Source organism: Micromys minutus (assembly GCF_963924665.1).
Source record: "Micromys minutus genome assembly, chromosome: 20".
In the NCBI taxonomy this organism is placed as follows: domain Eukaryota; kingdom Metazoa; phylum Chordata; class Mammalia; order Rodentia; family Muridae; genus Micromys; species Micromys minutus.
This window is the reverse complement of record NC_137955.1, coordinates 8427419-8452170: the sequence shown is the minus strand read 5'-3', so window position 1 is coordinate 8452170 and position 24752 is coordinate 8427419. Positions and strand designations below refer to the sequence as shown.

The 24752-nt window shown below is 41.1% G+C and overlaps 1 protein-coding gene across 1 annotated transcript in view; it reads left to right on the top strand.

The window, feature by feature from the left end:
- The first annotated feature begins 3887 nt into the window (after positions 1 to 3887).
- IPO11 (importin 11) overlaps positions 3888 to 24752 on the top strand; it is a 138285-nt gene continuing 117420 nt past the window's right edge. Inside the window, exons 1-3 of the mRNA XM_080933618.1 lie at positions 3888 to 4033; positions 12812 to 12955; positions 19836 to 19936. Of these exons, the coding sequence (XP_080789744.1) occupies positions 12818 to 12955; positions 19836 to 19936 (239 nt within the window). The 5' untranslated portion in view covers positions 3888 to 4033; positions 12812 to 12817. The remainder of the gene's footprint in view (positions 4034 to 12811; positions 12956 to 19835; positions 19937 to 24752) is intronic.

The window sequence follows — 24752 nt, the reverse complement described above, 5'->3', positions numbered from 1 at the left end:
ACAAAGCTGGCCTAGACCTCATTATGTTAAGCCAGGTTGGCCTAAAGCTCACAATCTTCTTGCCTTTGCCTCCCGAGTTCTGGGATTACAGACATGGGCTGCTGTATCTGACTGGTAAAAAGTTGTGTGAGAAAGGACTGAAGGAACTGAGGGGGTTTACAACCCCATAGGAAGAACAACAATATCAACCAACCAGACCCTCCAGAGCTCCGAGGGACTAAACCACCAACCAGTGAGCACACATGGAGGGACCCATGGCTGCAGTCACATACACAGCAGAGAATGCCCTTGTCGAGCATCAACGAGAGCAGAGGCTTTTTGGTCCTGTGAAGGCTCAGTGCCCTAGTGTAAGTAGGAGCAGGGAGGTGGGAGGGAGAGGGTGGGTGGGGCACTCTCATAGAGGCAGAAGGAGGGGGATGGGATGGGGTTTTCCAGAGGGTAACCTGAAAAGGGATAACATTTGAAATACAAATAAAATATCCAATAAAAAAAAGTTTCGTGTGTGTGAGAGAGAAGGGGGAGGAATGGGGAAGCTAATGCATCTTTAATTAAAAAATAACTAATTATTCTATATATGTGAGTGTTTTGCTTGCATGTATGTCTGTGAACCAGGTACTAGACTGGTTCCTCACAGATCAGAAGGCAGCACTGGATCTCCTGGAACTGGAATTATAGATGTGTGAACTACATATGATGATTGAAGTGAACCTAGAACCTTTGCATGTGCTCTTAATCTCTGAGCTCCAGCCTTAATGTTTTGTTAATTTAGCATTTCAACACTAATTTTCTGCTTTCTCTTTGTAGTTCTCAACTGTATGTAAAAAGCACTGCATTTGTATTGAGATTTCAGATGTGCTGTGGGGATATGGTTTAATGGCTACATGCTTGCCTGGCATGTGAAGGCCACGTGTTCTACTCTTAGCAACCCACCCTCCTCCCACCCCTAAAAAGAAAAAGATTGTAAGTCTATCCTGAAGATACTCAATGGTAGGTTAATTCTAATACTTGCCCTATTGTCTCAAAGTTGAGCATACAAATACAGTGACGAAACACAGTGGGTGAGGGGGGTTCATCTAGCTATGAATACTTGTTTTGTCAATAATATGCGCCGACAGCTTCCATTCAATACTAGTCAAAATTAGGACTTCTGAATACATCCTAAATTGGGATCCTAGTATTATAGACACACTTTGTGTATGTTCATTTTTTTAAATAAACATTTCCTCAGATGTACAAAAGACCCATCACCCCAGTAAAAGAATTCTATTTTTCAAAATGTCCTTCTTTTTAATAACTAGTTAATCGTTTCTTCCCACATTAACTATTGCTTGTAGCTCTGCTACTAGACACATCGTCTGTGGGTTGGGAACATTAGCATCAACTGGAATGTAGATAAATATTACACTAGCCACATAGCTGGATGTCTGTACTACGTCACTACACACTTCCGGCCGATTGCCCAGGAACTGTGGATTCTCAACATGAAAGGCACACACACACACACGCGCACGCATTAACTGACTTTTGAAACACCTTGGTAACCCAATGACTGGGCTCTCCTAAACCTTCCCCTGCTGCCCCAGGCACAATCAGGGAAGTGGCCAGTGGTCTAACCCAGCTCTCCTCTTCCACCTAATCCTCCTGGCTTCAATCTCACCTGAGCACCTCTGAGGGTTCCACCCCATCTCCCTTTGCCCAGCTACTGGCCACTGGCATCTTTATTGATCAATTAAAAACCAACTGGGGACAAGGACGTTTAGAATTTGGACACAGATTCCTGATTGAATCAAAGCATTAGAACCAATCTCCAACACAACCAAATTAGGATCTGGGGCTGGGGATGTAACTCAGTTGTTGGGTGTTTGGCTATTCTGTATCACAGCCCTGAGTTAGTTTGAGTCTTAGCACAACATAAACTGGGCATTACATACTTATAATTGCAGTATCTGGGAGGTAGAACAAAGAGTTTCAGATATTCAAGATTATCCTTATCTGCATAGCCAGTTAAAGCCAATTTGGGTTACATGATACCATGTACTTAAGAAGTTAATCCAGACCTGTATCATTTTTTTAAAAAACTAAGTTTTAGCTCAGGTCGATATCACAGGACAATTATTATTGGGAATTGGTTCTCTCTCTGGATCATGTGTGACCCAGGCTCAGTGCAAGTGCCTTTACCTGCTCAGTCAACTCAACAGACAAGGCCTGAATTTTATTCTTAAAGAAAGTTTCAATCGCTTAAAAAGATTTATATGTATTAATGTTCTGTCTGCATGTCTGTGTACCTGGTGTGTGTTTGGTGCCAGCAAAGTTCAGTAGAGGGCTTTGGAACTTCTGGACCTGGATTTACAGAGGATTGTGGGCCACCATGTGAATTCTGGGAACTAACCCTGGTGCTCTTAGCCACTGAGCCATTTCTCCAGGACTCAGGGTATGTAATTTTAATAAGATCTCATGTAATTCTATGAATACTTAAGTTTAAGATGTTTAATATCTTTATAAATTCAGAAGATAAAACTAAGCAACCACCACCACCATCAATAAAACAGTACCATCTGGGAGGTGGAGGCAAGAGTTTCAGAAATTCAAGATTATCCTTGGCTACATGACCAGTTTAAAGCCAACTTGGGTTACATTCTAATTGGCAAAGCCAGTTAGAATTTCAGCAGTTTTAAAATCTCCAAATATGGGACATTCCTGAACATGTATTTTAATAACTTTTTTTCAGGATACACTGAAACTTTATTAACATGCTAACATATACCCTTCAATACAGTTTACATGGTTAGTTTTGCATTTCATTTCATATGTATTTTGATTGAACCATTTTCTCTCTGTCAGCCACCTAGTTTTTATCTTTATACTGATAATCTGTGTGAGAGACTTCTTTATAATGAACAGTTAATGTTTTCTCCTTCCTTCTTTCATTCCTTCCTCCCCTCCCCCTTTTAGTTCAAACCTCAGCACTTGCCATTTATTAGCGGTTGAACTTTAGATGCGTTCTCTTGAGTTTCGTTTCTTCTTCTGTAAAATGGGCATAATAATGGATCGTCCTGGAAATTAAAATGGGTCATTCAACCTAAAGATCTTGAGACTATATTGTGCACATCTTAAATGAGCAACAAGTAATCAGTATTTATGAACAGCTGTTTTCCTCAGAAGTTCTCTTTAAAGACAAGAGAACTTAACTATAGAGCAGGGGTAGGCAGAACTGGTTCTTTGACATCTTTTCACCTTTAGTAGGAACTAAAAAAGTGCCGACCACGGGAGACCACAGGCATGTAACCCTAACACTTGAGAAGTGGAGGTGTCAGGATTTGAAGGTCATCCTCTGCTATAAAAAGAGTGCGATGCCAGCCTAGAGTCCTGAGACCCGGCCTTAGTCTCTTGCCAACAAAACAACAGAGCACTAAGCCCCTCAACCCCCAACAACAACAAACAAAACAAAAAAACCAAAACAACCCAAACCAAACCAAAAACCAAAGCCCGTCCAAATTTGAAAAATACCTATGGTGGCAGGGTTCATTAATGGGATTCTTTTGAAGACCCTCTTCTGCCGTGACAGAGTCATGAACCAAGTAGCTGATATAGAATAGTGAAGATAAAATAGTTTTGACTTAGGGCTTCGATCAGAGCAGAAGACTATCGATTTTCCCAGGACATAGGGTTTCCATAGTTACAGATGCCCGAGGCAGGCGCCTGGCTCCGGGTACCACGCAAGCGCACTCAGCCCTATTGGCTGCCGCGCGCCTCTGGGTTCGAACCCGAGCTCCTCCCTCCCCTTCCCTCCGCTGTCCTATCGCCTCCCTCCTTGGCCTTTTCCGTGCGCTCTGGGAACCTGTGACGTAATTTTAGCGCGCCCTCGTCGTTTGGAGTGGCGACGCGGAACATGGCGCGTTCCTAGAAGCCGTTTTCTGCATCAGTAGGCGGCAGCGTGTGGATCAGGAGCGTGGGGGGCGCGGAAGCAACCAACGCCGCTTCGTGTGGTCAAGTGGAAAGGGGCGGGCCGGGCGGTTCCGAACCGAAGCACGCGGTGAGGCCCGGCCGCGGGCCGCGCGGGTGGAAGGACGGAGTGGGCTGGGCAGCGAGACGCCGCGCCGGAGGGCGGAACGCGGGGTCCAGCGGAGCTGTGCGGCGCGTCTGCGGGCTCTCGCGGCCCTGGAATCGCCCGGGGGAGCTCGGGCTCCCGGGCTGTGGGAAGCTTGTCGGTGCTGGGTCCACGGTGTGGCGTGGCAGGGTCTGAGTGACAGGCTAAGCAAAGGCGAGGGTACCCATTGTGTCCCCTGTTGCTGGCCAGGGGGTGTATTTGTCCTTGGAGCCTTTGGGTTGCACAGTACAATGGTCCCCTTACTGAGACCGGTGTGTGGAGTTAACGGCACACGCGACCTTGCTGTGGAAGCAGTGCTGTGCAAGCTTTAAGCATTAGATCTTTCCTTCTTCTTAAAGGAAGAAGTGAAGGGACTTTTAAACATTTTTCTCTTAGAGGAGATTCATGCTGAGGTATGGCCGCCGGTGCTCAAGCTCAGCCACTGACTCCTGCAGCTTTACATTTGAGAATATTTGTGATTCAGCAAAATTATTTCGAGGCCCATAGCATTTTCTCTTTCCCCCTTAAATCTTATTCCGTGGTCAACGAGAGAATCTTAACAGCAGAGTGATTTGCGTACATAGCCAAGATTGGTAATCTGGCTCCTGGTGCCAAGGTTGTAGTTGGCACACCTCTTCGCCACACGCTAAAGGAGCTCTATATGCAATAGTGCCTTTAAGATATGCTTCTTATTTAGAAGGAAGCAAGGAATAGCAGTTGGCGACCATATATTTTAACCTTTCGTGGACTGAGATTTCTCTGTTCCATTTCCACGTTAATTTCCAAAATTTGGCAGAATGACTTCATTTTATGAGCTCGGTAGCTTTTCTTACATCATTCTCTGTATGGCGGTTCCCAACATCATTGTTTCACGTAGAGGAAAATTTAGAAAATTTCTTCCTGTTGGTCGTGGTAGGATTGCAGGCCTTTTTTTTTTTTTCTCCTTCTGGTTTTCTGACGGTATCTAGCACAGGGGCTGGTGCAAACCGTTTAATTAATTTGTGGACTTGTGTTATAGCCATAGGGCAGGAGGGCATTTTTCCCCCCGATTACACTTCTTAAAGCTAAGAGAATTCTCAAAGGAATTTGGTTGTAGTGATATGGAGGTTCTAAAGCAGTGTGCAAAAATTATTTGGTAATTAAACAAGTCTTTAGATTTTTGTGATATTTAGAACCAAGCTAGAAGGCAGAATAATAATTGTAGTATTTGGATTTAAAACATACTGAAGATGTTTCTCCACAATACTAATATCCATATTTAGTTTATACATATTATCCAAATTATTTTTTTTAAAGATTTATCTTTTTAAAAAATTTCATGTGTACTCTTGATCTTGCTGGTGCTGAAACAGATGGAAGAGGGAGTTGGGTGTTCTGGTAATGGAATCACAGGTTGTGCCTCACCTGACATGCCTGCTGAGAATCAAACTGGGGTCCTTAGGAAGAGAAGCATGTGCTCCTGAATGCCAGGCCATCTCCCCAGCCCTGATTTGGTTTTTGGTGTGTGTGTGTTTTACATGGGCATACGCGTATATTTAACCCCCCTTCTGTTTTATCATTATCATCATTACTAGTTCTGAGATAGGCTCTCAGTATGTAGCTTAGTTTGTGTGGGTCAGGCTGGCCTTAGCTCACAGATCTGCCTACCTTTTTTCCCTTAGTGCTGGCTGTGTGTTGCCACATTGGGCTTAATTTAGTTATTGCCTTTGTTAATTTAAATTTTTTATCTTTATTTTGTTTTTGCAGTGTTGGGATTGAAACCAGAGCCTTGCTCATGTTCTACCACTAAAATATTTACTCTTTGTGAATCTTCACTTTTGTCTTTTGTTTCAGTTCTGTGGTGTTAGAAGTAGAACCCAGGGACTTGGACTTTACAGCTGCATTAGGTTCCCCCAGCCCCCTTCTCTTCCCTGTGTGCATATGGTGGGTGGAGTCAGCTGGTTTCAGGCGTGTTACACAGAGGCATCCCGTCCCTTGCAGGTGTACTTCTGGAGCGTCTTGTTTCATTTTCTAAAGATGAGCCTGACTACCAGCAAGCCTACAATTAAAAGCTTTGTAGAGCTCAGACTCATTAGTGTTCTACATTCTTGCTTCTCAAAATGTTCCTTATCACCTGGGAATTTGGTAAAAATATACACTTGAAGCTCAACTGAAAAAAAAAATCACTGAAACAGCATCTACATATTGAGGTGTTTTTAAAGCTTGTTTTTATTTGCATATATTATACATGGTGATAGATTTCATTATGGCATTGTCATGTATATAATATATTGTGATCATATTCATTCCATTACCATCTCGTGCCCCTTCCACTAATTCCCTTCCTGTTTCAACTAGCCTCTTTGTATTTCCTGTCTGTGTCTGTTTCTGCTGTCTCTGTCTCTTTCCTATGATTCATTATGGCTGTTTACAGGAACGTTGGTGAAGATTTGTCTACACTTAGCACTGGCTTCACCATTCCCTTGCCTCCGGTATTAACCATTAATTATTATAAATTCTCAAGGAGGGAGCTCATGAGCCCCTTTCCTCTCCTCTCCTCCCTTCCCTTCCCCTCCCCTCTGCTCCCCTCCCCTCCCCTCCCTCCCCTCTCCACTCCTTTCCTTTCTTTTCCTTGGCGGGTTGTTGGTAGTCTCACTCTTGTGATCTGTGATGTGTATGTGTGTAGATCATTTGCTTGCATGAAGACGCTAGAGAACAGTGCATATTGTCTCTTTGTATGGGGTGTCTGACTTCCATTTAAGCTAGGCTGGCTGAATGGCCACGCAAGTTCTCGTATGATCTACCTGGTGTTGCCTCCTGCTCCTTGTTGTGGTTATAGAAATGTGCACCCATGCTCAGCTTTTTATATAGATGCTGGGGATTTGAACTTAGGTCCTCATGCTTGTAGAAGAGATTTACCTACTGAGTCATCACTGTCCCTCAAATGCAGCAGTTTTGTGCAGGTAGGCCCAGGAGCTGTGATTAGAGTGCAGTAGTTGACATTCAACCCACCCTCACCCCTTCTTCTCTGACTCCTATGTTCTTTTTGTCCCGTCCCATGATGTTCTTTGATTCTTGGAATCAATGTCATAGATGTCACATTTATGGCTGGGTGTTCAACAATAATTTAGTCCCTGTTGTCAACACTGCAAAAAGAGTCTCTGACCAAAGCAGATAGAGCACAAATCTATAAGCAGTATTGTTGAAGGCAGTTTTGCATCAATTTTGGAGAACAACTGCAAAAGCTTTCCTTCTAGGGCTCCTGACCTCGCCAGCCATGGCATTGTCTGGCTTTACAGAACCAGATGTGCATTCCCTGCTGCCGAGTGGGCATCACATTCTATCAGATGGAACTGGTTTCACTGAGACGTACACTACTGTACGAGTGTGCTCCTCTTCCTCTGCTGTTGGTGCTAGGTAGGACTCAGTGGTGTAAGACTGTTAATGGCCGTTCTTCTCCAACTGTCAGCGGAGCTCTTTGTAGCAGCAGGAGGGCCAGCCAGCAGGGAGGGGGCTTCCAGTACGGTTCTGACTTGATTTCTGTGTCTTGTGAGTTGGGCATATGGCACTTTTGTTTGTTTTGTATAGCAGTAGAGTACTCTGGCTCTCTAGGGATGTGTTCTTCCCTCGCAGTGGTGTGCTGTGTGACAATTAATGCTCAGTCAAGTTTGACATATACTGCTTTGGTCTACGAAAGTTGGAAAACAAGTGTGTGTTTATATGTGTGCACACGCATGTGTGCCAGTCATTTCAATATGATGTTTTGCTTATTATTAATTATGGTTCAGATACTTTATAAGATCATACATATCTATTCATACCTCTGCCTCTGATTCAGCCTATTGCTTTTCTGGCCTGTTAGCTGGTCACTGTCATGGGTCATTGTATTGAAACTGGGAGTGACAGCTAGGAATTCAACAGTGACTTCTTTTTTTTTTAAAGAATATTATTTATTTCTGTTTATTTGTGTGGATGTCTAGCATATATAAGCACATATATATGTATACACACACACACACACACACACACACACGTGCACGCGTGTGTGTGTGTGTGTGTGTGTGTGTGTGTGTGTATACTTATATGTGCTTGATACCAAGGCCCAAAGAAGGTGCTGGATCTCCTGGAAGTGGAGTTACAGATAGTTATGAGCCACTATGAGGATGCTCAGAATCTGCTGCAAGTCCTCTGCAAGGGCAGCCAGTGCTCTTAACCACTGAACCATATTTCCATTCCAGCAGTGAGCATATCTTTCTTTTATTTTTTAATTGAATTTTCCCATTCAGTATGTTTTAATAATGCTTTCCTCTCCTCCATTTCCTCCCATATTCTCCCCGCCCCTACCCATCCTCACCTCATGTGTTCTTTCTCTCTTTAAAAAAAAAAACAAAAATAATTAAAAAAAAAACCCAAAAAACCAAAGCACAAGACAGCCCCAAACTAACAAACAAATAATCACAAAAAATCAAAATAGGCTAATACAGTAAGACCAAAAATAAAATAAAACAGCCAAAGTAAAATTAAACAAAAGTTTACAAAAATGCTATTGAGTTTGTTTGGTATTGGAACAGCCTCGGAGTGTGGTTGATAAACTCAGTGGCACACTATTGGAGAATTGTGATACCCCCACCACCACCACTTTGCCCATAGGTGTCAGTTGCAGATAGCTTCCCGGTTAGGGATGGGACCATATGTCTACTTCCTCCTCTCAGTACTAGGACCTGATCTGGCTTGAAGTTGTGCATTTCTTGTGTATGCTGTCACAGTCTCTGTAAGTTCATGTGTATAAGTTCTGTTGTCTGGAAGACACATCATCTCTTTTGGCTCTTACAGTCTTTCTGCCTCCTCTTCTCCTTATAGACCCTGGAGATTGAGAGGAGGGGTTTGATGAAGACATCCTATTTAAGACTGAGTGCTCCAAAGTCTCACTTTTTGCACATTGTCCATTTGTGTTTATTTCAGTCTACTGCAAGAAAACACTCTTGAGGGGGTTGAGCATGGCACTGATCTATGGGTTTAGTGGTATGTTAGTAGGAGTCATCTTCTTACTATGTTCCTTTAACAGAGTAGTAGTAATTCGTTTTCCCCTAGGCCATGCCCTAACTAGTTTCAGGTCCCTGGCCCCCTTAGCAGTACCAGGTATAGGCTCTATTTCATGGAGTTCATCAAAAAGTGGCTAGTAATTCCCACACTCCTTGTGACTAGTCACTAGTATAGTCACTCCCAATCATGAGTATTTCTTTCCTAAATCTGAGATATAGAATGGAACCTCTTGTCTTGGTGTGTTCCTAGTAGTGCTTTCCTCTTCCTGCAGAGGCTGTTAACTGTCTCTCCTTCTCACTCTTCAAAGGCATCCTTGCTGTGCTCCCTACAGACTAGGTAGGTTTTACTATAGTTCAAATAGTTTTAGATGCTGGCAGCGCACAGATGAAGGCGCAGATAGATTGAATTTTCTATAAATCCCTCCTGTTTACTCATGGTATGCCACGCTAAACTAGAATTCTTCAAAAGTAATTGGATTCAAATCAATTCAGATCCTGTTGTCAGGAATGTGTCTAACCCACCTGCAGCATGCACTCAGCTTGGGAACTCTGTTCATCTTTCAAGACAATGCCTCTTCTTTCCCCTGTGAGGAAGCCTTTGCTAAGCTACCTAGTATAAGTAGCTGTCTTACCACAGTCTCTACAGTATGTTTTAGCTCCTTTTTTCCCTTGTAGAATTGCATGCAAAGAGTCCTATGGTGTATTTCTTTCATAGTGGTGCATGGGCCAATAGAGGTTTTTATTGTTAAAGACTGTAAATGCAGGTGGAATTATCTGAGTAATATTAGGAATATTATGTTCTGTGAAGCTTAGACTGAGGAGGCTTGAAAAGGGCTTGTCTGCTTTTGTTTTACTCAACTATAGTAGAGACCAAGCATTATTCAAAAATTGATTGATTACTTTTTGTTGTTTTTATTTTGAGGTAATGCTTTTTAGTATGTAGTCTTGGGAGGTTTGAAACTCACTACATAGACTGTGGTGGCCTTGAACTAGATGATGTTTGTGTCTTCTGGGTACTGAGATTTCAAGTGTCACTGTATTTGGCCAAATTCATTTAACAGCTTTTTGGGGTTGTTGTTGCTGCTGTTACTATCTAGTTTATTTAAACCAAAAATGGTAATACAGAAAAGAGACTGAGATGGCAGCTGCCCAGAACCCTATGGGTTAAAGAGCAGCTGTGAGTCTTGGACCCACACTTCCATAACATTATTACTCTAGGCTAGGTTCTATTCTAGTTTCTAGGATACACTTTGTGCAAATTCAAGTCTCCATTCCCTGGCCATTAAATTCAAATTGAGAGGCTGTACTGTAACTATGTAGACATACTAACAGGTCAGGTTTTCAGCAGTGTTACACAGAAAGATTAAGGCTGTCAGACATTAGAAAGTCTGGGTTGAGGGATTGTTACGCTTCACTTTGGTTATTAACGTGATACAAACTAGGGTCACCTGGAAAGAATTGCCCCCATCCTATGGCCCTATTGCCATGTCTGTGGGGAGTTTTCCTGCTTAGAAGATCTGTCAGCATGTAGTGGACATGTCCACAGAAGGTGATGTTTGCCCTGAACTAACTTGAGTACTACTGCTCATCACTAGCACTTTAGAGCTAGTTGGGATAGAAGAGTGTGGTGACTCACCCAGGGAATCGAGCAGTTTTGCTACAGTCAGGGCTATTTTTTTTTTTCTTCTCTGCAAGTGGTCATCCCCCTTTTTTCCTCTTCTACCTTCTCTACTTTTCCCTTTCTTTCTTCCAAGATCTGGCTATGTATGTAACCTAGGCTGGCCTTGAATTCATGATCCTCCTGCCTTAGTCTCCAGAGTGTTGTTGGGATTACAAGTCTGGCACTAATATTAAGGTTTTCCTTTCCTTTCCTTTTTTTCTTTCTTTTCCTTCTCACTTTTAATTTTCCACTGTAGAGGCAGAAGCAGGTGGATGAATGTCTGTGAGTTCTAGGTCAGCCTGGTCTACATAGTAAGTTCCAGAACAGTCTGGGCTGTAAGATCCTGTCTCAAGAAAGAAGTTTAAGTTCATAAACTGTCTTTTCTTTACGTTTTCTAATATAATAACTTTTCTGTTTTAAATTTTTTATTTGTCTTATGTTTTTGGTTGTGTGTGTGTCTGTGGAGGCCAGAAGAGGGAATAGAATCCTCAACCAGTGGTTATAAACTGCCTGATGTCTATGATCCAAATTTGAGTTTTGTGTGAGAACAACAGGTGCTCTTAACTGCTGAGCCTTGCTCCAGCCCCATGGTTGGTTCACTTGCTTGTTAGCGAGCTTGCTTTCTTTCTAAAAAAAAATTTTTTTTTGAGATTTTTATTATAATTACCATCATTTCCCCTTCCCTTTCTACCCTCCTATATCCTCTTCTTTGTTCTCTTTCAAATTCATGGACTCTTTTTTCATTGTCTTACATACACATATGTATACAACCCAGATCCCTGTGCATAACAGGCAAGTGATGTACTAAATTATATCCCATCCCCTTTAAAAATGTGAAGGAGTCTTGCTCAGTTGTCCAGGCTGGTCTAGAACTCTTGATTCTCAGAAATCTACTTGGGAATATTTAACCCTGGCTCTTTTGAACTGTGGTGGTATACACCTTTAATCCTAGAACACTAGTGGAAGAGTTAGGCAGATCTCTCAGTTTGAAGCCAGTGTGGTCTACGTAACAAATTCTAGGCACCTGGGGCTACATAGAGACTATTTCAGGCAAAACAAAATTATTCTAGCACTTTAATCATCTGCCCTTTAAGTTGACAGTGTCTTTCCAATTAGAACATCTGTTTTAAACTATCTCAACTTGTAACTGAAAGTGTTGGCAGAAAGCAATGTTTACCTTTAGAATTTTTGAGGACTTGTGTTGAGAGGTTGGTATCATTCTATGGTAAACTGTTTATTATAGTTATTTCCAAGATACTACCTCCTCAAAGTAAGGACAGCTTACTTTGTGGGAGTTGATTCTCTGAACTATGTTGGTCCTGGAATTTGAATGCAGGCCATCAGATCAGGCTTGTGGTAGACCTTTGAAAGGTCTTGCTGGCCTTGCTTCTAGTCTGTTACGGGGTTTCATTACATAGACCAAGCTCGCCTTGAACTCAGGGTCCATCCTGATGGTCTATATCTACCTAACGTCTCAGCTCCAAATATCAGAATTAGGCATTAGATTTCAGGATATGAACTGGGAAGGTACGTAGTCATTATCACATTACATATCTCTCCTGTGTTTTTGAGATATCCCTGCTATATTCAAGGATTGCGCTTTAACTCAGTTTATTTTCAAGTATTATTGAATATGCATCTCCCCTCCATGCCCTGTTCATCAATGATTTTGATAACATTAAGGGAGGGGAGGCTGAGGAAGAAGGATCCCAGTTGCCTCTGGCTTTCTAGGAAATAGTATTTAGTCAGAATTTGGAAACTTAAGGTTTTGTGTATGTGGGCTTTCCAGTTTTATTTTATGTTTACTTTGTGAAACAATAAAAGACAATTTTCTTTAGAAATAGATTGACATATATAAGAGTTGGAATTATGGGAGTTCTAAGTTGCTAGCATATAGAAAGGGTAGAAGTCGGAACCTGGGTGAATAGGAGAAAGTACTTTTCAAACCCTGTAGTTTTTCTTCCATTTATGTTACTGTGCATTCTTGTATTATATATAATACAAATAATATGTGTATTCAAGTGTGCTAACTTATCATTGCAGGCTCCCATGGATCTCAACAGTGCCAGCTCTGTAGTTCTTCAGGTCTTAACACAGGCCACCAGTCAGGATACTGCTGTTTTAAAACCAGCTGAGGAGCAGCTGAAGCAGTGGGAGACTCAGCCAGGTTTCTACTCTGTGTTGCTGGTAAGTAGTTCTTGAAGTAGTTTATTTTTTAATGAAGTGAGACACCATTATTTTCATAGTTCTGTAACTATGGAGATTTATAAACTTACAGAAACTGATCCAGACATTTGGTTGCCATTGTCACCATCATCACAGTAATATAAGGCTGAGGGTGTTTCACAAGTAATTTTTGATGAATCAACATTTTAGATTTTTCCTTCTTTTTTTAAAAAAATTATATATAAGTACACTGTGGCTGTCTTCAGACACACCAGAAGAGGGCATCACATCCCATTATACATGGTTGTGAGCTGCCATGTGGTTGCTGGGATTTGAACCCAGGACCTCTGAAGAGCAGCAGTTAGTGCTCTTAACCACTGAGCCATCTCTCCAGCCCCAGATTTTTCCTTCTTACTGTAATTTAGTTAAAACCTTTGTTCTGTTTTTTTTTTTTTTTTGGGGGGGGGACAGGGTTTCTCTGTGTAATCCTGACTGTTTTGGAACTCACTTTGTAGATTAGGCTGGCCTTAAACTCAAAGAAATCCACCTGCCTCTGCCTCCTAAGTGCTGGGATCAAATGTGAGCAGTACCACTGCTTAGCTTAATGTAAACTTTTAATAGAGGAAGTCACTTTCTTTAGCTCTGTTTTTTGTGGTTGATTAATGACTTTCTGCTTTTATTGTCTAAGCAGTCATTCTGTAAAAGAAACTGGACAGGATATATTCTCAGTGTCCCTTGAGAAAGTATGAGACTGTGATGATTTTTCAGTTTGGCTACATCGGTACTGACATCAAGACAGTAGGTAGCATCTTTTCTTCATCTCTATCTCAGTGAATTTACTTGGAGCTGCTCAGCATCAGCTTAGAAATACCATGTTCAGTAGGATTGAATAGTCTTTTTCTTTTACTAGGTGCTTTTTCCTGTGATAGAGAGCAAATCTAAGGTCTAGTGCATGCTAGGCAAGGAGTCGCCATTGACCTGGTCTCCTTTTGTACCCTATATTTCATTTTAAAACATTGTTTTTGGTTTTGCTGAGACAGGTCTCGCTGTGTATCCCTGGTTTCCTGGAACTTGGTATGTAGACCAGATTGGCCACCAACACAGTGGTACTGGTTTGTCTCTGCCTTTTGGTTGCTAGAATTAAAGGCATTTGCCCACATGACTGGCAAAATATTGTCGATTTTTTTTCCATCAAGAAATTTAAATATTTTTAGATGGAGGATCTTTTATACTTTCTGTTTTGCCTTTTTTTTTTCTTGAGGCAGGGGTTTTATGTAGCCCAGTCTGACATTGCCGCCATCTCCTGAAAGAATATGAATTACTAATAACTGCTTAAGCTGATTTTTCCTCCTTTTTTGTTTTTGCATTTTGCCTGATTTTTTTATACATTGTTATATTGGTGCATTTTTATAAAGTATTTTTATTTATTAGTATATATGCGTTTGGGTATTTAAAGTCTTTGGGAGAGGGGATTGAGACCAGATCTTGTTGTATGAGAGGTACTGATTTCAAATTTAGCGATCCTCCTTTCTGGCCCCCAGTGTTGGCATTACAGGCATTTGCCACCTCACCTAGGCTGCATACGTAGACATTTGTTTAAACTGCTGCATGCATGGCTTCAGCTGCTCGGATTACTCTGGAGCAGTGGTCCTCAACCTTCCTAATGCTCTGACCCTTGACTACACTTCCTCACGTTGTGCTGACCCCAACCATAGAATCATTTCATTGCTACTTCATAACTGTAATTTTGCTGCTGTTATGAATCATAATGTAAGTATCTGATATGTAGGCTATCTTATATGTGCTAAAGGGGTGAGTCACGACTTTATAGAGAGTCATGTACATATATATACAAGTACATACATACATACATACATACATTTGGACTTGGTCTTGTTATTCCTGGGTTGGCTTCAACATACAGCGTAATCAAGGATGATTTTGAATTTCTGATTCTTCGGCCTCCACTTCCCAAGTATTTGGTTACAAGCCTGCTGCATCACACTCAGATTATAAGGTGGTGGAGAAGAACCTGGAGCTTTATGCATAGTAGGCAAGCATTCTCCCAGTTGACTTACATCCCCAGCTCAAGCTTTAAAAAGGATAGAGTTTTACTCTAGCCTAGGCTGGTGTGCAGTTTGCTTCCTAGAACAGGCTAGTTTTGAATGCTTCTTGCCTCAGCCTTCTGAATATTGAGGATAAAATAGTTTTTGAATAGGGCATGGTAGCCCCATAATCCCAGAACTCATGTTGCAGTGAGACAAGAGGATTTTAAGGTTGAGGGTAGGTTGGTCTACATAGCCAGTTAATATACTGAGACTTTCTTACATTCACCAGCAGTATAAGTCATGGTACAGAGGCTTCTATAGTTTAAGGTTTAGGATTATTATTAGGGCAGTCTCCCAACTAGCTCATCTAACTTAATCTGTTTTATAGCCAGCCCTGTGGCTAGCTGTATACCTTTCTTGGCTCCACTACCATTTATTCTTCCCCTGTGCTATCATTTTCTTTGCCTGGGAGTTCCATCCCTATTTCCCATTCTAGGCATTGCTGTCAGCTCTTATAATAACAATCAGTAGGGAGACAACCTCTGGTCTGTTTCTAGGCAGGCGAAGGAGGACAAATATTTACAAACTAGAAAAGTCCGTAATGTGCCATAGAAATGACCGTACCAGAACCCTGGCAGCACTTAGTTCTCTACTGGTATAGAATTAACAATTGAAACTATAGAGACACACCTTCACACAAGGTGAAGAAAGGTTACCCCAACACATTATCACTCATAGACTTCTATCAACTCTCATGTCACTACCGTCTCCGACCAGCAGAAAAGGAGCGACGACACAGCGTTCTTCTCAAAGCGGTTTATTCAGGAACCTTACAGCATGCCAGTGAAAATCTTTCTGTCTCCCCTTCTCTCTCTCTCCTTCCGCCCCCAAGTGCAGTCCCTTTTATCCTCTCTCAACTCCACCTCCTCAGTCCATGTTGCGTGGCTGCAGTTCATAGGTTCTTGTCATCTGGCCTGATCTCGAGTCATGGGTGCGCCTGGTGGAGTGGCTAATCTCGGGGGCAGGAGGAAGTCGGGTGCTAGTCACAAGACTTGGCCAGAGTCCCAAGGGCCATCTTTGGACTGCCACCACACCCACTCTCCACACTGTTGTACTGAGGAAGATGGAGATAGAGATGGGGGTTTGCATGGGCTAACAGAGGGAGCAGGGGCACTGGGTTACTATTTTAAAATTCTATTTTATACTGGAGGGTTGATCATAGTGTTTAGTATTGGCTGGCCTGGAACTCACAGAGATACATCTTCCTTTGCTTCCTAAGTGCTACAATTAAATATAAGTACCACCATGCCTGGTTTGGACTAGGACTTTTTAAAAATTTGTTTTATGTGAATAAGTGTTTTGCCTGCATATATGTATATATACCGTGTACTCAGCTGAGGAGATACCTAAACAAAGACTTAGTTGTAGACAAGGTCTATGAATTCAAGCTGGTTTCTTATATACTATGTAGCCTAGGCTGGACTCAACTTTTTGATCATTTTATCCCAGCCTCCTGATTGCTGTGATTCAAGCAAAGTTGGAAGTACAACATGCTTTGCTTTTCTTGCTTTACAAGAAGCGTGTTTCAGAAAAGCTGTAACTGCATAAGCAGGACAGATGACCTGTGAGATGTCTAGCCTATTCAGACCGTGTCAAATTTAAAAGAGATTCACTCTTTGTGCTTGATGCCCTCAGAGACCAGAAGAGGCCATTGGATCCTCCTGGAATTATTGACAGTTGTGAGCTGTCTGATACGGGTATTAGGAGCTCAGTCCAAGCCCTCTGCAGGTTAACAGGCTTTTGTTTCCACTGAGCCATCTCCCTAGTTCCCCAGACTAACCGTTTTAGGACTTATTGGGCAATAGAAGTCTCCCCATTGGCTATCAAGATCATGTTGCATAGTTTAACTGCATCTTTGTTTTCATAGTTGGCCACCATTGTACAAAGCAGTAATCTTGGACTAACATAGATTGTTATGACACATCTCACCTTGCATCATTAAAAGTGCTCTTTTGCCAGTGTGGTGGTACATACTTGTCCTCCCAGCACTCAGGATGGAAGCAGGTGGACTTCTGTGAGTTTGCAGCCATCCTGGTCTACATAGTAACTTCCAGCCCAGGCTATACAGAGAGACCTTGTTGAATGAACAAACAAAGTGCTGTTGGACTCATTTGTAAGCATGATGGTGTTTATCTTATGAGTGTGTGCCTGTGTATGTATTTATGTACCATGTGCATCCAGTGCCTGTGGAGGCCAGAAGAGGTCATCAGATCCCACTGGAACTGCAGTTACGGGTGGTTGTGACCTTCCATTTGTATTCTGGGGACTGAATCCTAGTGTTCTTAACTGTTGAACAATTTCTCTAGCCCCATAATTGTGATTGTGTTGGTAAGTAGTCTTGTTATTGAGGAATAGATTATTGTTTTCTTATTTAGTTACCTTTCCTATTGTGATAAAACACTCCAGCAAAGCCATTTAATGGAAGGACAAGTTTATTGAGGTTCATTCACAGTGCAAGAATCCATTCCATCATGGTTGGGAAGAAATGATAGCAGGAGCTTGAGGCCACTGGTCACATGAGTCCATGCTCAGGAAGCAGAATATAGTGAGTTATTCTCCTGTGTCTGTGGTCCAGGATATTTGCCTAGCAACAGTGTCCCCTACTTTTAGAGTAGGTCTTCTCAATTCAGTTAATGAAATCTAAGTAATATATCACATGCATGACCAGAGGCCATCCTAATCAAGATAATTCTTATGTACATGCTCAGAGGCTTGTGTCCTAGGTGAGTCTGGATCCTAACAAGAGTAACCATCACAGTTTTAAGCACATATTAACAAAGTAAAGACTTTGACTTTTAGGTTCTTTGAAAATGCTGTGGAGGCATCTATCTATCTCTCTATATCTGTCTGTCTGTCTGTATCTATCTGTCTGTCTGTCTGTCTATCATCTATCTATCTAGTTTTGAGACAAGATCTTGTGTATCCTTGGCTAGATTGGAACACATGGGCTTTGAATTTGCTTCTTAAGTGCTGGGACATTGTGTGTGTGTCACCATGCCTGGGTACTTTGTATTTTATACTTCCAATTTTTTTTTTAAAGAATTATTTATTTAGTGTATGTATGTGAGTACACTGTAGCTGTCTTCAGACACACCAGAAGAGGGCATCAGATCCCATTACAGATGGTTGTGAGCCATCATGTGGTTGCTGGGATTTGAACTCAGGACCTCTGGAAGAGCAGGCAGTGCTCTTAACCGCTGAGCCATCTCTCCAGCCCCGATACTTCCAATTTTTCTTATCAAGGAAAATTTCTAACATACTTTAAAGAATAGTATAATGAATTAAATTACATACTTTAACTGTTGGTTAAACTTAGTGGAATGCTATGGAATACACGTGCTATCTTCTGTTTATCCCAGGCTTTCACTGTTTATCTCAGGCTGACCTGTACCTTGAGAAGCTGTTGCAGTAAATATTAAGAAATAAAAGTGGTTTATCAGGCCCGATTTTAGTTTGGAGCTGCACTCTTCTCTGGTACCTCCTAGTCTTAGCTGTTACCATGGCCCAACTTGTCCAGGCAACTCACTTCCCTGGCAGTTTTCTACCGCCTACTCTCTGCCTCTGTCCCTGGGTGTTTCTCTACCCCAAAATCCTACAAACACAACTCTGTAGCCCGATAGCTTTTCATACAGGTTTATATATTCAACTCTCAATCCACAAACCCTCTACACAACAAGATTGCATCAGATAGACAAAGATACAAACTTCCCTTCTGTATGAGATATTAGACCTGTAAAATCCTTAATGTTCATAGCTATTTAACACCAATAAATCCCACCTGGGTCCAGCTGGTCCTTGGGAATCTTCATGTTGTCATGACCTCTAACCCTGTTCTCTGACCACTTCAGACCTCTCAGCCCTCTCTTCCTTCGCCCCTGCCCAGTCATTGGCTTTCCTTTATTTTACTATTTAAAATGGGTAGGATCCCTTGGAGCCCTTCTTGGGGAAGTGGAATTAACATTAAAATACAAACAGCTTTAGGATAATCTACTGACTGCCACCTGCCTGAGCACTCCAAATGCTGGGGTTACAGTAACACCTGGCTAAATAGTCCTTTCTTAATGTTACATTGTAGAAGTATATTTTAAGAATATATCAATATGATATATGTAGTGGTGAAATTTAAGCAAAGTAAATAAAAAATTTAGGTGGAGGTTGTAGGTCAGTTGGTAGAGTACTGATCTCACATGAAACCCTGGGGTCATTCCTCAGTATCTCATGAGCTGAGTGAGTGGTGGTGCACACCTGTGATGCAGCATCTGAGTGTGGTGGTGCGCACCTGTGATGCAGCATCTGAGTGTGGTGGTGCACACCTGTGATGTTTCATCTGAGCATGGTAGTGTGCACCTGTGATGCAGCATCTGGAGGTGGAGGCATAAAGTTCAAGGTCAGTATTGGCTGTGTAGCAATGCATATTGGAGAACCTGAGGTAGTCAAGGTATTTTCTCAGGAATCAAACAGAAGGGCTGCTTGGTGAAGTGTTTGCCTCACAAATATGAGGAGGACTTTAGTTTGATCCTCAGAACTCAATGTAAAAATGACAGGTGTCGTGGAGCCCAAGACAGGATGGTCGCAGGAACTGGTGATCCAGGCCCTTGAGAAACCCTGGTTGAAAAGGGAGTGGGTGGCACCTGACATTGTCCTCTGGCATCCAGACAGTGAACATGGACACACATTTAATAGTACAGACCCACAAAAAGTAAAGCAGACAAATCCATGCTTTATTTTAACATGTTAATTATGTTTTTAAATGGCTGCATGTTTATTCTAATACAATTGTTTTTTATTCACAGAATATTTTTACGAATCACACCCTTGATATAAATGTAAGGTGGCTTGCTGTGCTGTATTTTAAACATGGAATTGATCGTTACTGGAGACGTGTAGCACCTCAGTAAGTTCTCTTGGCCCCAAGTGTAATCCGTTCCAAATGGAAGAAGAATGAGGTGGTACCTGTGTATACACAAGAATTGCACAAGTGCTTAAGTTGGGACAGCAGAGAAGTGAGCATGGTCTTTGTGTAAGGACGACATGGAGATGTGCAAAGCATTTGATGTGTAAAAGAAAACAAGTGTGTTAACTACTGAAGAAACATATTTGCACAGTTTAACAACCATATCATGGTTTCTCTACATGGGTTTGTGTCCCCCTCCTCCCATGCATGCGTTCCTGCCTGTGTTTTGACTGCCTGTCTTAGTATTCAGCTTTTGAGGATCAAGCTGAGTGATCCTCTTAAGTAAAATGTTTTGATTCTTGAAAAGTAAATCCCATATTATGTCTGCATTCAATGAATCTTCATTTCTGTGTCATGCATTTTCTCTGGGAAGAATGGATGGGTACCATACATTTACAGTTTCCTTTAACTGTAATGTAAGGCTAAAGTGAGAAGAGTCATTTTAAGAATTTACACATAATGTAGTTTATGGAATTTTGTTAGAAAATGGATTTTGCTGAATAAATAACATAAGCTGTGCTCTCCAGTAGGTGGCACTAAAACTCTATAGGTTTTTATTTGGATAAGTAATTTAAATTGTTTTATTCTGAATATTTCAAAGCACCTGTAAAGCCTACCCTTGAACAGTATCAGAAAGAAGTGGAGTGTTTTCAGGCCGAACTTTAGTATGAAGCTAACCCTTTTTTATTTCAGGGGTAATTGATGATTTGTATGAGAAATTGAACAATGAATGATGAGAAATTGTGTACCAGGCTAGCCTGGAACTTAGAGCTAAACCCTTGCTTGTGCCTCTTGAAGTTTTGGATTACGGGCACATGCCACCCCGCCTGGCTAAAGTAGTCTAAATCTAGATTGGAAGGAGTCATAGGATTAGTCGCATTGTCTTCTACTGTATTGATAAAAGTGGGTATGAAGATTAATGCACTTAAAAAGGTCGAAAGGTTGGCAGGTTAGGAATTGATCTTAGCTGCAGATTTGAAGCACTGAAAAGTTTCTGGTGTTGCTGTTAGTTTTATGTAGTTCTTATTCTAACCATTATTTTCACAGGATGAGAATCAACTAACTTAAGCTTATATGTTATTTTCATACATCATTCAATTTAGCTGGGCCATAATTAGATGCTGTCTGTTTCTATTTGAGATAAAGCCTGAATTTAAGTGCAGGTTTATTTTGAAGATTTGCTGTAAGGATTGATTGTGGTGCTCAGTGAATATGTGAAGTAGGCAGAGAGCCACATGTTTGCCTCATTTTTAAATGTGGAGATTTTTAGTAATTTTTATTATTGATTTTTTTAAAAAATATTTTTTATTTAACCAAAATACTTTAAGATGGATAATTAATGACTTAGAAGCATTTGAAAACTGTGTTTTGCAGTTGGGGATTCTGTTTTGTATATGTCAGGTATCTAAGATCTGTGAATTATACTACTTAAGACTTCTGTATTTATTGACTTTTCCCACGTTTTCTGAAAAGTTTGCCAAACTCACAATATATGTACTTGCCTACTCTTTCTTTTTCTGTAGACTTTGCTCTCTGTATATGAGGTTGACATAGATTCACAGGTACTCAAGATTCTATTATGAACATTTCCTCCTTCAGCATTAGTCATGAGTTTGGACCTACAATCTAGTTTGTCTGACATTGATAGAGCCCCAGCAGCTACATTATGGTTAATATTTGCTTGTTATCTCTGTGGTTGGTGCTGGTATATGTTATATCTTTTTTACTATTACTTTGTTTCATTTACAGGTATTTTTTATAAGTAGCAAATAGCTTTTTTATTTAAAAATGTTTGTATGTGCATGCATGTGCATGTGCATGTGTGCAGGTGTCTGGGAGGGTATGGGGTCCATGGGAGCTAGAGTTACAGGCAGCTGTGAGCTACCTGACGTGTGCAGAGACTCAGACTCTTGTCCTCTTTAAGTGCAGCACATACTCTTAATCACTGAAACATCTCTGTAGCCTGTGGGTTTGCTTTTATCCAACATGGGCACTATTTTGGTATTGTGCCTATAACATTTAATGTAAGTACAGAGTGATTGGAATCAAGTCTGCCACCCACTCATTCACTTTTAGAAATACTGCTGAATGTTGATATCGTGTACACATACGCCTGTTAGAGTTTTCAAATACATTTTTATTTACTTTTGTTTTAGTATTTATTTTGATTTTTTAAAAGATTTATTATATATAAGTACACTGTCTTCAGACACAGCAGAAGAAGGCATCAGATCTCATTATAGATGGCTATGAGCCACCATGTGGTTGCTGGGATTTGAACTCAGGATGTTTGAACTTAACCACTGAGCTATCTCTCCAGCCCCCCCTTTTTTTGAGACAGGGTCTTAGTGTATAGCACTGGTGGTCCTGAAACTTGCTGTGTAGATCAGGTTGGCTAGATTTACCTATCTGAACTCAGCTGGGATTAAAGGTGTGAGCCACCATATATGACTTTATTTTAGTTTTTAAAGACAGGATCTTTTCTAGCCACACTGTGTATCAGAGACTGGCTGTGAAATTCTGACCCTTTGCCTCTACCTCTCAAGTGCTAGAATTACATTAGCCTGGTCAGTTTTTGTTTTGCCTCCTGTTTTCATTCCCTATTTATCCTTGAGTCTGACTTGAGATTATTATTAGTTCACTTCTCTTTGAAAGCTTGTTTAGCACAACTTTACAGTTCAGGTGAATACCATTGCACCTGTCATGCATTAGAGTGTACCCATGTGTTAACACACTGCTTTTGTACTTAATGTAAGAGCCTCATAATCATACTTCAGCTCTATTTAAGCCTTCCTGTATAATATTGTTATGGGTACCTTAGTTCCTTACATATTTCCCATTAACTCCACCCATCCGTCTGTCCGTCCATCCATTCATCCATCCATCCATCCATCCATCCATCCATCCATCCATCCATCCAATCTGTCTCTCTATCATTAAATATGTGTGTGTGTGTGTGTGTCTGTGTCTGGTTGAGCACATTCTGTGGCACATGTATGGAAGTCAGATGACAACTTGCAGTTGGTTTTGTACTACCATGTGAGTTTCAGGACTTGAGCTCAGGCTGTCATTGCTTAGTGATGTGCCTTTGAGCTGTCCCACTGGCCCATAGTGTCTGTATTTACACTCCAGGGTGAGTCACTAATCAACAGCATTTGTGGGCTTGCCTTTCCAGTTTTTATTCCCTTCACTATCACCTTTTCTCTTTCTTCTGCTCCACTTACTCATTGACTCATTCATTTATTTGCTTGTCTGTCTTTCTGTCTATCAATTTATGGCAGGGTCTCATGTTTGAGCCAGACTGGTCTTGAACTCCTTGTCCTCCTGTTTCTGATTCTTGGATGCTCAGTCAGAGCTACCTGTTTTTCTTATCTTGCTTTAATCTGCATATTTCCACTCACTTACTGTTCTTCATTTTAGGATTTCTTTTTGATACTTAAGAAACGGATTCTGATTGTCCAGTGAAATTCTTCATCTGATAAAACAGTTCATTTTAAACGTTCTCTATTGTAAAAAAAAAGTTACTTTTAAGTGTGGCTTGGTAACTATAGTGTCTACTTGTCTTTTGGATTTAGTCATGTTTAGTTTTTTGGGTATACATAATAAGTTTTGATTGGATGCTAACAGGGTATAATTACAGTTGGAGAGGCTTTAATGTCTGTGTTTCATAAGAAACAATTTAGGTAAGTTGATAGAATATGACCTGAACCTTGATGTAGCTAAGGGTGTTTTTGTTGTTTTGGTTTTTGGTTTACTGTTTGCCTCAAGTTAGAGCCTTCCTGGGGTTTTAACTATAAGCTTTGAGTGTTTGTCTCCTGAGATACTGCTTTCTGTTGACCTTGAGTTCTTTGCCTCTCTAGTACTGCAAGGCTGGTTGAAATCTCTCTTTTGCACCATAGTCTTGGCTGCTGCTTTCAGCTTTTATTTTTTCCTGGCTAGGTACCAAAGGGAGGATATATTGGCTCATCACATGCAGTCTTTTCTTGCTGAGATCGAGTTCCTCTGCCCTGACGGCCTGTTTTGTTTTGGGGTTCTTTTTCCTTAGGCTGCCATGCCACACGCTGAATGTTTATAGATAACCCAGGTTTATTCTCTTACAGATTAGATAGCTGGAATCCAAAAGTTAAAAAAAAAAAAAGCCCTTTGAGGACCCATAGGATTGATTAGTCGTTGATAGTTTCTGGTTGTGGCCAGCAATATTGGGTGTTTCTTGGCATGTGATTGAATGTTTCTAATCTTTGTCCCTATTGTCTCATGATCTATGGCAAGTGATATGTTTCTCTGTTTACATTTTCTTCTATAGGGCACCAGGCTAGGTATAGAGGTTCAGGCTTGTAATCCTAGTACTTGAGAGACTGATGTAGGATTTATGTTCAAGGCCTTCTGGGCTTCATAGCAATTTTCAGGCTAGCCTAGACTATTTATCAAGACCCTGTGTCTAAACAAAACAAATCAATAACAAGGAAAAATTCTAATATTAGCATAGAGCCCTTCAATGCAAAATGATTTTTGTCTACAAAGGCTGTAATATTTCCAAATGAACTTGTACTCAAAGATACTTGGGTTGTAGGACTTAAACATTTAATTTTGAGATATAATTTAGCTCATAATATATGCTTTGCTTTTATAAACTGTTTATTAGTATGTGTGTGCATGCCTGACGTGGGTGTGCATATGCATGGCCTGCCTGTGGAGGTCAGAGGATGGTGTTGTGCAGTTACTCTCTCCTCCCACCTTCATGTGGGTCCTGAAGAAC